At 30.7% G+C, this 17,468-nt stretch overlaps 1 protein-coding gene across 2 annotated transcripts in view; it reads left to right on the top strand.

Moving 5' to 3' along the window:
• LOC131068419 (immune-associated nucleotide-binding protein 9-like) overlaps positions 1–16,796 on the top strand; it is a 173,623-nt gene extending 156,827 nt beyond the window's left edge. For both annotated transcript variants that reach the window (XM_059218517.1, XM_059218516.1), the window contains exons 4-6: positions 15,849–16,016; positions 16,121–16,198; positions 16,306–16,796. In XM_059218517.1, the coding sequence (XP_059074500.1) occupies positions 15,849–16,016; positions 16,121–16,198; positions 16,306–16,482 (423 nt within the window). In that variant the 3' untranslated portion in view covers positions 16,483–16,796. The remainder of the gene's footprint in view (positions 1–15,848; positions 16,017–16,120; positions 16,199–16,305) is intronic.
• Positions 16,797–17,468: the final 672 nt, after the last annotated feature.

The raw sequence follows: 17,468 nt of genomic DNA on the forward strand, positions 1-17,468 counted from the left end.
TATATCTAACGATAATCCTTTGATTATCAGTTGTTTATTCCATTAACTATTTCTATACTAAGGTGGATCATGTTCTTTATGCTTCAAAAGCATATTATTGTGGAGATTCAAGGTTGTGTTTAATTCGGTGCAAGCCAACCTTGAATGCTTTTATTTTTGTTATTTTTGCCCTGATGATTGCAGCATGTGATCTGACTGTTGGAGTATCTTTTGGATTATTTTTTTGAGGTTGACAATTTATGTATAATCTTATTAGTGTACACACATATATATACACATGAATGATCCCATAATACTGGGTTACACCTTTAGGCCAAACTTGACACTAAAATCAATATTTTATATTAGGTCTTTACTTTCTAAAACCTATAGTAGCTAAACCATTAAGAGTTTGAAGATGAAGTAAACTAGTAATTTGTGAGATTTTTCATATAGATTCTAAATATATATATTTTTAAATAATTAGAAATAAATTGTCCATATTGTTGTATAACTTTTAATAACTCAAAATTTATAGTAATCAACATTTTTTAGAAGTGACATTTATTTTGTAATGCATAACATTTTTTATAGCAAGATGGAAATTCTAATTTTTGAAATATAGAATTGTCACACCAATATCTAGTGAATGGCTATTTTTCATTATTTTTTGTTACATTTTATTTTAGATAAAGTAATTTTAATTTGGACAGAGATGTATTTCATAATGCATAACCTTTTTAGTATGCATTTGAAGCAACATCTTCTTTTTGTGTCGAAATGGGTATATCCATACCTAGGGAAAGATATTTTTTTACAATTTTTTTCTCTATTTTTTTATTTTTTACATGTGTGAAATGTAATCCTTCATGTTCAATGAAAAACCTACATTCATAAGAAATAAAACATAAATATATTAATAAAATTAAATATATTAAAAATTATAATATTTGGAAAGCTTATAATAAGGACTAAATATTTAAAAAAATAAAACTTTTCAAATATTTCATTTGATCCCCCAAAATCTAATGAAAAGTGGTTTTCTATCAGCATTTTGATAGGTGTGAAGGAGACTCTATTGCTAGTATGATTTATAAGTAAAAAGGTTCTATCCAAGAAATTTTGATCTAAGAATCTTTGATCTAACTCTCCTCAATTAATCACTTCAAATGGGTCCTCTTAAAGCTTAAATCATTAGATTTTCTAAAAAATATATGATTTCAAATAAAATCAAGATGTACCAAAAAGTGTAACCAAATATTGTGGGATCACCCACATACATATTATGTTCGGAGATAAGAAAGAGTGAACTATGAATGAAGAGAAGGTGATGAGTGACAGAGTGAGAGAGTTTATATTTGTGGGTGAAGAACAAGGACATATTTAGTGCAACAACTTTTTGTATTGTGAAGTTTCTTAACCGGATCTACTACAGAGAGTTGATGTGTTTTTTGAGCTTAATAGGAATTGATCCAATGCATATATAGATGCAATTTTACTAGTTCATTCTTTTGATTCTTAGCAGTGAACCTTCTAGTAGTAACTTGTTGTAATCTGGGTAGTGAGCCCTCCGGGCAATGATCCCTCCAACAGTGAGCCTTTTGTAATCACATATAACTAGTTATATTATGTTAACAGTTAACCCTCTCTATGGTTTTTACCATTTGGGTTTTCCACATATAAAAATTTGGTCTCCCTCTTATGGTTGTGTATGTTTTGTATTTCATTTCAGTTGCTTATATATTACTTCATGCTAAGGTTAATTAAGATCAAATCAAGTTTCATATTTTCAATGTGTTATGTTTAGGGAATACCGATTCACCCCCCCCACCTCTTAGTATTCTATTATGTTCAACAACATTGAATTCATGCCAATTCAAATATACCCCATGCCCAAATCATACATTTGTGCATACAAGATAATTCATTGAAACCCTAATTAAGGGTTAGTCATAATCAAAGTAAATAATTTGGGTAATCGTATGGATCTATGTCGCACTTTAGGCTAACAATACCTGCTCCGGCCGGAAGGGTTCTGGTTAGACCCCTTCTGGCCGAACTGACTTGGCGTCCATATAGCGCTTGCATGGCAATGGATTTCCAGCCGAAAACTTTCTCTAACAGAGTTCCGCCTCAGAATGGTTTCAGTCGAACTGTCTATGTGGAATGCTAAGTGGTAGCCACATCAACAAAAATGATGATTTTCTGAAACTTATCACTTCTATAATAAAATTCAATATGTAAATTAAACTTATTAAAAAAAATTAAAATACCCTTTTGTAGATATCGAAGTCAAGATTCTACTTATATAATTTTTATAATATTTTGATAACATTCAATATATAAAAAATTAAAAATAGTACAACTATGTATTACTTTGTTCTATAACATGTTGGTTGGAAAAACAAAAAAAAATATCGAATCACTTCAAAAAAATTTGAAAAAAATATGGTTCAGTAGAAGAGAGAGTCTTCTCCAAAAGGGTATTTTTAGTTTTTTGATTATCATAAATTGAATAGACAAATTGTGGTGGGAGACAAAAACCATCAAATTTTGGCATATTTGACATCCAAATGCTATAACAAAGAAAATATACATCAAAAATTACTTTATTTTTTTTCATGCACTATATATATATATATATATATATATATATATATATATATATATATATATATATATATATATATATATATATATATATATATATATATATATATATATATATATATATATATATATATATATATATATATATATATATATATATATATATATATATATATATATATATATATATATATATATATATGTCATCTATAATGGATATCAAAATCAAAAAAAATAAGTTGATTTACATTTTCTTTTGTGGTGGGAACTAAACCCCCTGATTTTCAACATTTTTCAGCAATAAAAAAATGGACTTTAAAGCTAAAAAAAACATATAAATTATTGACAAAAAATAGTGGAGTTAAAATTCAACAAATTTTACATATTTCATCAATTTACATCATCTTCAAATTCAAAATGCCAATGATACTTTTGTGGCAACGAAATTGAACAGTTATTGTTGTGTTAACCTTTTCCTTTGTAGAAGTGTGACACAGGTTTATGCTTTTACCCATTTATTACATAAATTTGGTCACCCAAACCTATAACATATATTATGGTGGACTCTAGGAGATAAAGGCGACCCAAAAGAACCATAAAATATCATCTTCAAATTATTCCAATTAATTGTAGATACTAACATATTCTCCAAGGTTGATAGGAAGTGAAAAACATAGATAAAGAGTGTAGCACACCAACCAATTGGACCAAAATAATTCTCCAATGTTCAAAACTCAATGTAGATCTACACATGAAACAATCAAACCCATATCAACATCAAAAATCAACCACAAAAATATTTCCAAATGAAAGCGACATGATCCAAATAGGATATACGACCTCACTCAACTAGAAACTCAACCAACTGATAAAACTAAACTTAGAACACCATAAATTCTCTTTCCAATCAAACTATCACTAGGAAACTCAATTCGAACTCTACACAAACCAAATTATCATTTCCTCCAAGCTGCAACACTAAAAACAACCTATCAGATATCCGCTAAGAATTCTTTAAACTAATTTTGATAAACATGCCACTATCAAAAATAACAACTAACTATACCATCTTAGCAATATATTACGTATAAAATTTATAGTAAAACATGCATAGGTCATAAATATTATATGTAGAAATAAACTCCATTATCTTCAAATACTATATTAATGTAAAGCAATCTTCCACTGGGACATCAAGAGCTCTTTCCTACATATTAAAACTTCTACTATGCCAACCTTCCAAAAATACCTTAACTTCCGTACAAAAACACCAAAACGTTCACTTATAGGCCATCTTCAAAATTCCCAGTACTCATAGTAACATTTTTGACAAACAAAATATGTTGACATCAGTAGCAACATAGCTAAACATAACTGAAGTTTCCAACATTCACCCCCTTTGTTATTGATGGAAACACTTGTAGTGCCAATATAAAAGAGAAAACAACTTATCTTTCTCTCAAACTATATCTCTATACACTCTCTCACTCTTTGACATCAAAGATTAAGGCCACTCTATTGATCACTCCTCCAAACTCTACTAATTACAATACTCCCTATGAACCCTAAGAGAATCAACCCCATTAATCCAGGAGCAAAACCTGAACTTTAATACCCCCCTTAGATAGATGCACCATCTTAATATATCTAGTGTAAATAAGGAAGGGAAATAACCCCCAAGTTATACTATAGATACTCAAAGGAATCCTTCGCCAAATCCATAGTAAAGATATCTACAATCTAGTTTTTTCTCAGTACATACTCCAATGATCTGACTTCCTTCTCTACAACCTTCTCTCTTAAGAAATTATATTGGATAAAAAAAAATTGTCCTTGAATGCATGACCATATCCTTTGAAATGCTAATCAAACTTGTATTATCACACATAATAGAAATTACCTCATCACACTTTACCGCGATATCCTTAAGAGTTTGCTTCATCCACATAAATTGAGTAGAACAAGTTGTTGTTGCAATGTGTTTTTCCTCTATACTAGATCATGATACTAAACCTTGTTTCTTACTTACCTAAGAGACAAAATTGTCTCATAAATAAATCCACCTCCACTTGTACTTTTATCATCTACACATCTGGCCCAATCAATAACTGCATATGCTTTTATGGTAAAATTATCATCCTTATCATACCATAATCCATAATCCAAAGTCCCTTTCAAACATCTGAATATTATCTTCACTACTTGATCATGTGATTTTAGGATAAGCTTTATATTTTACAAGAAAACATAGATCCTACATAAAATCTAATCTTAAAGCAATCAAATACAACAATCCTCCAATCATAGATCTATATTTTTTCAATAAAAAAAAATATATATGTTATCCTTACTTATCTTACAACTAGTTGTCACAGCGATTGCAACTGTTCAAAAAAATTTGTAACAAAATTATTCAAAATCTCCTTGATATACTTGGTTTGAGAAATAAAAATGCCTTTTTTGATTGAGTAACTTGAAGATGAAGAGAAAATAATAGCTCAGCTATCATACACATCTCAAACTCCTTCTACATCTCTTCTACAAACTTCTTGAATACATTATAATCTCCACCAAATATAATTATAGATGAGGGATATGAAAGACTCTTCTTGAACCCCTTGAAGCCCAATCATAAGCCAAGAATCCATAGTGTTCAATCTAACATCACACAATGGACAATTATTAATAAATACATCTATGAAACAAATACTAACTAAAATAAACAAGACAAATGCATTTAAATAAAATCCTCCAAGATCTCAATCTTTGATCATATTTTCTCTGAGATTTTAAAATGCAAATGCGCAAGAAGTTGTGAAGGAACAAAACAAATTTATTGAAAGGTGACTAATGATTTCTCACGTACATAAAAAAAAAAAACATTAGGATCTCTAGATTGAAAGATACAAAAGAGCTCAATGTAAGAGGAGAAAATGAATTTATAGGCATACTCATAAAGAAAGTTCATTGTGGGAGAATGTGGGATAAAGGAGGTAGTGAAGAAAGTTCATTGTGGGAGAAATGTGGGATAAAGGAGGTAGTTATGGATAAATATTTGTCCCACATTCTCCAAGTGAGTGTAGTGGATGGGAGAAGAAAGAGAAAAATAACATAAATTAGGGATGGATTTGAAAATGAGTTTAAGATATAAAGAAGCTAAATGATTTTTAAAATGAAATTATTTTAGAATAAAATAAGTTATTAATTAATGAATAAATATATAGTTAAATCCATTTAAATCATATAATACTTATGATTACCACATGAGGATAAATTGTGTGGAATGTTTTATATGTTTATAATAATGTCATCAACATATAAAACAATAATCAAGAGTTTATCACCTTCAACTTTGAAATAAATATTTCCATCTATAATAACTTTCTTTATTTTTTTCCACAACAAATACCTATCCAACCTTGCATACCAAGCACTAGGAGCTTTCTTGAGTTCATAAAGAAAGCCTTCTTCAATCTACAAACCATGTGTATATCTTTTGATAGGTCACATCCATCTAGTTGTTTAATGTACACTTCTTCAAGTTCTCCATTTAAGAATGCTAATTTGGCATCCATCTAATGCTTCAAAGTAATTGTAAGAAAAAAATACAAGAAACATCATTATTTTGATGCAAGAAATATTTCCTTGTTCTTTGTAAATTTTACATCTTCATTTAGCTCATTTTAGAAAACCCTCTTAGTTTCTATCACACTCTTATCCACCAATCCAAGTACCAGTTTCAATGTTTGATTCTTCACTATCTAATTCAACTTCTCTTCCATTACATTAATCCAATTCCCATCTTTTCAATCTTCTGCATATGTCTTTGGTTCCATCTAAGATAAGTAACCATATTTTTCTTTTTCACTAGTTTCTACAAGTCTTCTTGTCTGAACTTCTTTATTCTTGCCTCTAATGATTTGTTCCTCTAGATGATTCTTCTACACATACTTTGCTAGTGTCTTAAGATTCTATTTAGATTATTTTTCTTCTATACTTGTCTGTTATTTTTAGTTTGGAGCATCATTCTCTTCTACAATAATTATAATAACTTCTATATTTATCTCTACTTAAGGTGCACCGGTTCTCATTCTGATTGCAATCTTCACTAAGTCTTACATTTTCACTTTCCACAATCTTGTTTAGACTCTTGCTGTAACATAGGTACATATTACTCCTTACAGAATATCCCAATAATATGCCTTCATCTCATCTAGCATCAAAATTCCCTAGATCTTCCTCATCTTTCCTTATATAGCACTTGTTTCCAATGATTCTAAAATGCTTGACTACAATGGGCCTTCTATGTCATATCTCATAAGGAATATTTGTGTAATTCACTCTTATTTGTACCCTATTGATATTGTAAACAATAATATGGACTTCTTTCCAGTACACAATAGGTAGGTTGGCAACCTTCATCATAGTTCAAGGCTTTTCAACAAAAATCCTATTTTCCCTCTCTACAACTCCATTTTATTGAGGGGTCCAAGAAGAATAAAAGTGTCTTCTAATACCATGATCCTCATAGAATCTTTAAATTTATTTGATATGAACTCTCCTCCTCTATTATACCTTAAACATTTGTTCCTAGCATATACTTGATTATCAACAATAGACTTGAATAATTTGAACTTTTCAAATTCCTCACATTTTTATTTCAAGAAATCAACCTATTGCATTCTAGAATAATTATCAATAAGAAATATAAAAAACCTTTCACCATTTAGTCCTCTTACCCTTGTAGGTCCACATAGGTCTATATTCAATTTTCTTAAATCTAATCTTTATTTTATTTCCCAAATGACATTCCCTTCACATAGTATCAATAGGTATGATAATATTTGGTAAATACCTTAGAACATGAGTAAAACTAATCTTCACCATATTGTCAAAATTATTATATCCCATCCTTTTGTGCCATAACTAAAATTTACTTCTCTACACCAACATACAAGTTATTCCTCTATTTATTCTTTAGATAGTATACATTACGACTAGTACATATAGCTTTCTCACATAATCTACTAGAAGTTCCTTTTCTAATGTCACATCTAGACCCATGAAATATAAGATAATATCCCTTACTACAGTGGGCATTCATGGCATCAAAACTAGAGATTGGAAATAAAATGGACCTACATAGGTGATCAAGATAGGATACACTAAAGTATGGGCACAAACATGAGCTGTAAGTTTGTTTGGTAACAAGTTACGATACTACAAGTAAGAAACAAGTGTTGCAAATGTGGTTGTTGTTGCACCAAAAGATTGAGTTGTTAATGCCTAATACAACCACTAGACTTATAGAATCCATAGGAGGTGATTAAGCCATGTCACAAACCTAAGTGTTGCATTGCACAATACAAGGAGACCAAGGGTGCACACCTTGCAAAAATCCCCCCTAGTGCATGCAAGTGGTTTGAAATTTTGACCAAGCTCTGATACCACTTGTTACAAGTGTGGTTGTCATTGCATGAAAATATTGACCTGTTAATGCCCAATACAACCACTAGACTTATAGAATCTGCAAGAGGTGATTAAGCCATGTCACAAACTCGAGCATTGTGCTGCACAAAACAAGGAGACCAAGGGCGCACACCTTGAAACAACAAGAATTTATATCATTGTCTATTGCTAAAGATGATTACATTGTAGCAACATCTTGTTGTTCTCAATTTCTATTGATGAAATAGAATCTTAAGGATATTGGAGTTGTATATGATGAATGTATTCCTATCATGTGTGAAAATACCAATGCTATAACATTTTAAAGAATTTCCAGTTATGCATTCAAGGACTAAACACATTTCAATTTGTTATCACTTTTTAAGAGAGAAGGTTGTTAAGAAAGAAGTCAAACTAGAATGCATTTCTATGTCAGAGTAGATGGTAGGTTTTTTTACAAATGCTTTGGTGAAGGATAATTTTGAGTATCTTGGACAAAATTTAGGGGTCATTGCTCCTCCTTCCAAATAGATTCAATTTGGTGGTGCATATTTCTAGAGGGAGACTTGGTGCTTATATTTGTTCTTGGATTGATGTTGTTGCTATGGTCAGGGGAGCAGTGGTGTGAGTGGTTAGTATGTCTCTATTTATGCACCCGTTGTTATTATTGTCAAAGGGGGAAAGAGTTGTTGTGAGATTATGGGAGAATTTTTTTGTTATATTATGGAGAGAGTTGTTGTGAGATTATGAGAGAGAGTTGGTGTGATATTATCAGTCGATGTCTATTAGAATTTTCTTATTGGTGTTGCCATTAGTGAAAAAGGGGAAGACTGTCAGAAGCGTGAGCTTGTATGGTTGTCATTGATGTCAAACCTACTTATATGGATGGATATTGTTTTCGATATGATATGTCAAACCTTTTTTATCTAGATGGAGTTTGGTTTAGATACTCTTTTGGTGTTAGTTGTGACATCCTATATTTAGGATGGTTCAAAACTCTTTTGGTGCCATCTGGCTAGGTTTTTAATTGCATTGTGATTTAGTATATCATGTTCTTTTTCTCTAAATATGTGTTGAAAAATGTGTTAAGTTGATTATTTGGATCTCACTTTGGCTTGTGGAGATCCACATGGACTATTTTGCATCGGAAGTGGTTATGTGGTTGACTAGTTGATTATATCTACATGTTATATTCTATAACATATTTTGGGATATGTTTTAGCATGTGTAGTTGTATAATTATTCACGAGATGATGTATTATGATAATTTTTGGTTCCCTCTTTCTTCTAGACTAGACCAATATAAGGTTTTTTAGATCCAGGTGACTTATGTTTTCTTAGCTAACCCTTGTTTAGGAATTCAATGTTGTGTCTCATATATAAAATACATGGAAAAGTTAATTGTGTGAGAAGTGGATGTAAATTATTTGCAGGGAAATTTGAGTTTTCGGTGATGCAAAAGATAGGTTGGGAAAATATTTGAAGATGACATATTTTGTCAGATGGAGTGTTGTAGCTATGGAGATTGTTAGATATGTTTGCCATGCTATTGGTCACTTGAACACTGTTCAAGAAAAATTTCATGACCAAGATAATCTTTCTCAATTTCAATTTATCTAGTTCATTCGTTGTTTATTGATAGTGAGACCTTCGGCAACAGTTTGTATCTTGTCTTGAAGAAGTACTCTTTATCTGCAGAAGTCCTATGTATCTTGCCTAAGGTAGTGCACCTTAGTTCTATAAGTGCTTCAGGTGTTGGTGTTCCTTGGATATAAATCTAAAAAGTTGTAAACATTTCTATTATATTGTAAGTAATATTCTCATCATGTTTTTTCTCTAGTTGGGTTTTCCATGTATATGTAGTGTTTTTGTTATTTTGTTTGATTTGTTGATGATTAAAGTGTTCATATTGGACAAGTTTATTAATAATTAATTTTAAATTTTTAGACTAATTCACCCCCCTCCCCCTGCTCTCAGTCTTGTTGGGTGGGTCAGTGCAAGAAGATGAGTCCACTTTTTGGCCAAAAAGTGGAAGTGTTTTCCTTGATTTTCAGATTTTGTCTCATTTGAGCTTAAATTTTGAAACACTTAAAGATTGAATCTTGGAAAAAGTCAAGAATATAAAAGATAGCTCTCTGAGTGTACTTTCCAAATATGTAATTTATTTTAATACCCACATAGTAAAAAATAACTTTTTGAATGGAGTTCTGAAAACTATGTTTTAAAAATGCTTGTTTCAGGACCATACCATGCATGTGTACGACCCACACTTTTTGACAAAATTAAAATTATTTTCTCAAACCGTTTTGGGAAATGGTTTGTAACACACTGAAGATTGATGAGCATATTTTTTTGTTTTCTTTTTTCTAATATTTTTTTAAAATTAATTTTTGAATGGCTGTAATTATCTTTTTAAAAATTTGACGTGTACAACCCACATAATTTGATGTAAACTTAACATTTTTTTATTTTTGATTCTTTAAATACAAAAGAATTTTGTGTAGATTGATGACATATAATTTTTTTCCAAAATTCTTCAAAATAAAAAAGTTATTAAATTAACAAAATTAGTTAATATTTCAAATTTATGGACCCAATTTCGTATAAATTAAATGAAAAATAGTTAAAATAATCAATTTTTAAATAAATTTATATATTTAGAATCTAGACAGTATAATCTGAAATGGGTTTTAATTTCGTATAAAAATTCTCTGATTAGAGGCGCGTAAACTATTTCTGAAATTCATATTTGTTCTTTCATTCATGGAGATTTGAATTTGTAGGTCCATGTCTCAGGTGTGGCCATCCCAGGCCTATCTCGGGCCTAATCTCGAGCCAAGTAGCGGGTTGTGGAATCAACTTCCACAAAACAGGCCCCCATTTTCAAACAAGGGCGGCTTGTGGAAAAAAGGGAAAAATGTGATTTAGAAATGGGGGCCCGTTTTTAAAAAACGAGCCCCCATTTTTTAGAAACGGGCCCCCGTTTTTAAAAATGAGCCCTCGTTTCTAAAAAACAGGCCCCCATTTTGTTTAAAAGCGGGCCCCCATTTTAGAACAAAATGGGGGCCCATTTTTTTTTGCTTCGGACCCCTGTTACCTTTTGGCTCGGGAGCCCAAAGCATAAACGGGCCCCCATTTTTTGAAAACGGGCCCCCATTTATAAAAGCGCATTTTCCAACGCATGGACTTCCGCAAATTTGTGACTCATTACCTTGCACTTGCCCGGGTGTTCAACAAGAATCAACACCACCCAAAGACATTTCATGTATGTTTTGGTTTGTTGGTATTCATTTGGAATTTCACTTCATTTATTTTTGTAAAGTAGGTCTGCAATATTTAGGTCATCCAAGAATGATTATCATGGCATAGAATGTTGATAATTGTCTGTGTGAATGTGTATTCTAAGGAAGAATTTTTTTCCTAGATCACCATCCTACATTCAACCCAAGTAACCCAATTGTCTGAAATCCACTTGTGAATTTCAAGAATCAATGGCCATGGATTAAACCTACAAACCAAACCCTTATATGAAATGAAGCTCTCATTGTCAAGCATATCTTGACTAAGAACCACCATAAGAACCATCATAGAGGAGGAATGAGATAAAACATGAGATGTTTCCCATATACTAGTGGACACCATTGAACTTAAAGTTGCAACCCCACCATAGACAATGACACCAAAAGTTGTCATCACACCATAAGAAATATTAAAAAAAGTAGAACATTTACAAGAATATGTAGTTGAATTTGACTTAGAGCACTCACCAACACAACTCACAACATTAAGGGCTTCTAATGGTGCAATAGCAACTTCAACAGGTGCAATGGGAGAGTTATCTTCCCTTATAGACTCTAGATCAACCACTAAGTCAAGTAGAGGTGAATAACCTATATGTTAGAGTAGAAATTTTGGTTTTTTATAAGTGGGCCTAAGGCATGTTACACCCCTCCTTCATGGATAATTTCACCTTGCTTATTTGCATATAAGAGATATATTGATAATTATCTGATGCTTATTAAGAACATTAGTTTGTTGAAATTTATAGAATGAATGAATATTAATTTGATAAATTAATGATATTTTATATGGATATTTTGAACGATAAAAAGATTATGATTAACTTCATCTGTGTGTATAAGTAGATGAAGTAAATTTAATCACCCTCTAAGAAGGGAGGGAGAGTATCATCAAGGAGAGTGGGAAAAATATAGGAAAAGGTCAAAGTTGCCATCATTGTCAAGATTTATGAAATAAGTAACCTATTAGGGTTTTTCTTGTTGTCCTACACTCATTAAGGTTTAGTCAATTTTATGATGTTTAGATGCAAGGTCTTTTGAAATCCAAATGGTCAAGCCAAAGTTATCCTTCCAATGTTAATAATCTATAAAACTAAATTTATAGCTTCCGACACTAAATTAGAATTTTAATTGATATCAGCAAATGATTTTGAGCTTGAAGATATCTTAGTACTCAACCAAATATATATATATATATATATACACACACACGCATATATGTGTGAATATGTATAAATATACACATACATACATACATACATATATATATATATATATATATATATATATATATATATATATATATATATATATATATATATATATATATATATATATATATATATATATATATATATATATATATATATATGTACACACACACACACACACATATGTATGTATGTATACAGAGAAGTTGTGGGAGAAAATGTGGTAATCACTCATAATGTTGAAGTTTCCATGTAAATGCATATTTAAGGTCAAGCATACCAAATAAGATGGGGTGTTATTTTTGTCACAACATTCATTACTTGGAGGTGGTGGTTGATTTCATAGAGGAATAAAAATGTGAAATAAATGAAATACCAAGAAACTATGGCAATCAAGATAACTATTTCTTGATTTACCAATTGAAAATAATTTGGTTTGGAGTTTGGTCATGTAGAGGTTGAGTGGATTCTTGTAAACATTTATTATAATGTTGAGAATGAATTCCATTAAAAGCAATAGAAAATAACAGATAAAAGGGAATGAAATTAAATAGCTTGTTCTTAGAGAATGCAATACTTAGCTGGGAAGGAACAACATTTCATTCTCTTCCTTGTTGATCTAATTAACAAACATGGATGATTACCTTTCATACTATGCTCTATCGATCTTTTATATGCATTCTTAGAAGTAGTTATGCATTGATCTATAGTAATATTGGTTCCTACAAATTGAATATAGGCATTATAATCATTTGCAACAATTTATATAGACTATTTACCTAGAAAAGCTTCCATATAATAGAGTATTTAATGCAATTCTATTTTTTCAAAAAGTAAATCTAATCTTTCAAGGAATCAGTGTTATCAAATAACATGAGAATGAATTAAAAGAGACATAATCTCTATTTTTATTAAGAATTTAATCTGTTCTATCATTCTTTTGCTCTGTAAGAAATCTATAACATCTAATCATAAACTATGAATTCAATCTCATATATAAATATTTGCTTTGACATAGTTTTCTTTTATATCTAGCTATAGTCAAGTTGAGAATGACAATGTTGTTGTCTATTATACTTGTTTAATACCCTTAAGTGGTTGATTTGACACTTGTGGAAAGTAAACATCCTCTATTTTGTGTAAATAATTCATTGCAATTGAATCGAAGAATTCAATAGATCAAGACTACTTGTTACTTATTGAACCATAATCAACTAATAAGGCATTGGAATACCTTTGGTTGGTTTTTAACCTAATCAATAATAGATTTTTTTTGGTTCATGGAGATAAAGTGAAAGAATATAAATATAGTGTTTTGCAAAAGGTGCCTACTTGTATGTGTGAGGGATCCACATACATACATACAGATGCAATATTCCAAGAAGCATCCACTTGCATGCATAGTAAAGTAATGAGAGTGACTAATAAGAGTCATGATGATAGTAGTAACTCTTAGGCGACCCTATATATAATAGTGTAGAGTCTCTACCTAGAGGATTAGGAAGTAATCCTAGCTAGGTTAGAGAAGTGGGATCATTAAAAACTTTAATAGTAACTTACTAGCTAGCCTGAAAGAACATCTTTAAAGATTAAGAAATATAATGAAGTTCACACTCAACTCTGATTAAATGTGAACTTCATCCAATTGAGTCTTATGTGACCTATTATTATCAATTAATAGTATGGAGAGTTAGCATGTCATATTAGTTAAATCAAATGAAGTCAAGTCAATTAGAACTTGACTAATGTTATAACAAGTCAAGTGAGATGGTGAAGAACGATTGCGTGTTCAATGTGGATTACAATTATATAAAACCTTTGGCCAATGTGGCACAGTGTTCTACATGCATCTATCGGTTTGTTTGATTTGGAAACACTTTCTAGTTAGAAGGTCATAATAGATAGGAGGTACCTATTGTGTGTGACAAACTAGAGTCGTACAGGTTCTAAACACCAACCTCATATGACAATTAGACTTAGTTCTATGTCTGCACCCTCATGAGGGGTAGAGCCACTTCAATAATGAAGATGTGTGGGGGAGCGCTAGATCTGTGCTTAGAGGTAAAACACCTTGAGGATGTTCTCCATTCTACATAATAAGATGAGACTTGTATGAGATTCCAGATTGGAAAACAACAAACTGTAAACTCTAACCTTACTCATTTACATATTACATTAAATTTATGTTATAATAAAAGTATAATTTATTTTCCTTGTTTATGTAGTTTCATTCAATTGATACTTATAATTAGTTATCATCTCTTGATTCAAATTAGTTATAAAAGTTTTGAAAAATATCGTTTCATGCAAAACATTGTGTTTTTTTAAATCCAAATTGAAAAATAATTCCTTTTTTTTAATGAATTCTATAGCATCTTATAGAGCAGGACCATGAAGTACTGCTTCTTAAAATCACATACTTTAGTTAATATGACTCTAACTTCACTAATAACTTTATGCATTGACCATTCATAGTGACCATGAAAAATTATGTTGCATTGGCTATTTTAATCACTAAGCTAAATGAGTAACTTTTATGCAACGGTAGCATATACCTACTCATAATGTTTCACTCGATGCTAACGAATGACGTTGTTTATTCTGATCCTCCACCATCTCTCATATCATTGGCTAAACTCTAAGTAGCAATCGAGAATATCTCTTTCGGATCACCAAGGGTGAGAACTATATGATGTGGCTATTAAATGAAAACCATTCTAAGAACACACTCATCAGACGCAACTTAATCTTAATACAGACAACCTTGAAGCTCATTGAAAGATAAAAGTAAGCACCCATCTCTTATGAACATTTTTCAATGATACAATATGTTAGCAAAGTCATCTATTATCATTTGTCTGCTTGCAGGCCCAAAATAATAATTACAATTCGTAGCTGCAAGCATCATTTTCTGTGACCCTCTATTCGTGCAATAAATATTTACGCCTCGTAAAAATATTCTGAATCTTTCTCCCCTAACATGCGTTGAGAGTCTTAACTCTAAGAGAAATCCATTTGTGTGTACTTGACACCATAGTTATATAGCTATTGGAAATGGTTCGTAGTATATAGATTAGCAGAACTATATGATTTTTAAGACATTATAGATCGCCAGAGTTGCATTGTGGCAGTGACAAATGGTATGCTTAATTGGTCTCCATTCCACCTTCTGTTGTCCCTGGTATGTAATGCCTCTTATATGCCCGAAACATTAAAAGTTGGCAAACTTAAAAATAGCTACAGATATGATATACATACAACTTAACATATATTTATGATAATATCTTTGTGCTTCATGCAGAACATCATAAATCGTTGCAATTCAAGAATGGTTGTTTTCAACAATCATAAAAGCGCATCGGCAGAAGTCAAGGAAAATCAAATAACTAAATTATTGGAGCAAGTGGACCGTATAGTTGCTGATAATGGAAATCAGCCTTATTCCAACGAGTTGTTCGCTAAAGCTCAGGTACGATTAGCCCTAAATATTTGTAGTCAAAATGAATAAATGAATACATTATATGAAATTGCCAGAGGCATTCAACTCATTATTATTATTTATTGTCTATACAGATGATGACATCGCAGTTATTTCACATAAAAGACAAGGAAAAAGTGTATGCAGATCAAATCAAACAATTGAACGAGATGGTAATCTAAGTATATGTTTACATTCCAAAGTTCTTCATGGATTATTTTAAAATAATCATATGATACTGTTGAAAGACCATATTTTCTAACGATATTTGTGCCTTCAGATGGAACAGAACACGAGTGCAATGGAAGAGAGGATGCGAGCTGTGACAGCAGAATTAGAAAAGCAATTGGAATCTACACATTCTGCACGGAAGACGGCTGAAAATGAAGCACAGTCAGTAAAACTAATTTTAGAAGCTAGAATTAGGGCTCTTGAAAATGAATTACAAGCTCACTAGTGAGCCGGAACAGGGACCATGCCGAATTTTCTGAGGAAAAACAAGACAAGTTGATCGTGAGTAATATCAACTCTGTGACTCTCTTGTCCCTAATTCCATGACCATGTCTTATTGACGAATAATCATCTAAAGATTATAATTATCAACATAAGTAAAATTGCCATGGAATAATAACCTTGTATATGTAGAGGGATATTCTCATGCTTAGACAAGGTACTTCTTCAATATATTCACATCTTCAAAGCATTATAGTATTGTATATGGACATGACAAATAAGTTATCTAATAATAATAGCAATACTACTTTACGTATAATTAGGTTTTTGAAAATTCAAATCTTTCGTTTTTTAATTTGAAAATTTAGATCAGCTCTCATCCTTGATTCTAGCTGTTGTAAAGCATCTTAGTATGTGTTCATGGGGCTAATTGTTACATTTTCATAGTAGCATTATTTTCAAAGTATTCCTATATGTAATGAACATTTCTTTAAAATATCATATAAACAAAAGTGAAATAATTTATAATAGTATAATGCTTGAAAATCATTCTGATAGGTTATTAAGTTTGCAAGAGACATGTTAAACCTCCAAAGATTCAAAAATTACGATAGTCTGAGATTTAATTTCTATATCTTAAAAAAATACTATGCTATCAGATTTAAGTGCACTACATTCATTTAGTGGAATTCTTGTAATATGAAAATATTTTTCATAACTGTTCTCAAATCAACATTTAATTTTCCATATTGTTGTTTCATTTTATCATTGTACTAGCTCTTCTAAACTAATATTGATTAATAATGTTATTTTAATTTGATTAACCAAGTAACCTGCTCAAAAGGTCTATGTATTCTTTTAGAATAGTATCAAGAAGATATCATATTTATAGGATTTATCAAATGTGTATTTACTGTTTTATTTTTATATATTTATGAAATAAATATAATTTAAATCCTAATAAATTAGGTAATGTTTATGAATATACAT

The sequence above is a fragment of the Cryptomeria japonica genome, chromosome 3 (assembly GCF_030272615.1).
Source record: "Cryptomeria japonica chromosome 3, Sugi_1.0, whole genome shotgun sequence".
Lineage (NCBI taxonomy): Eukaryota > Viridiplantae > Streptophyta > Pinopsida > Cupressales > Cupressaceae > Cryptomeria > Cryptomeria japonica.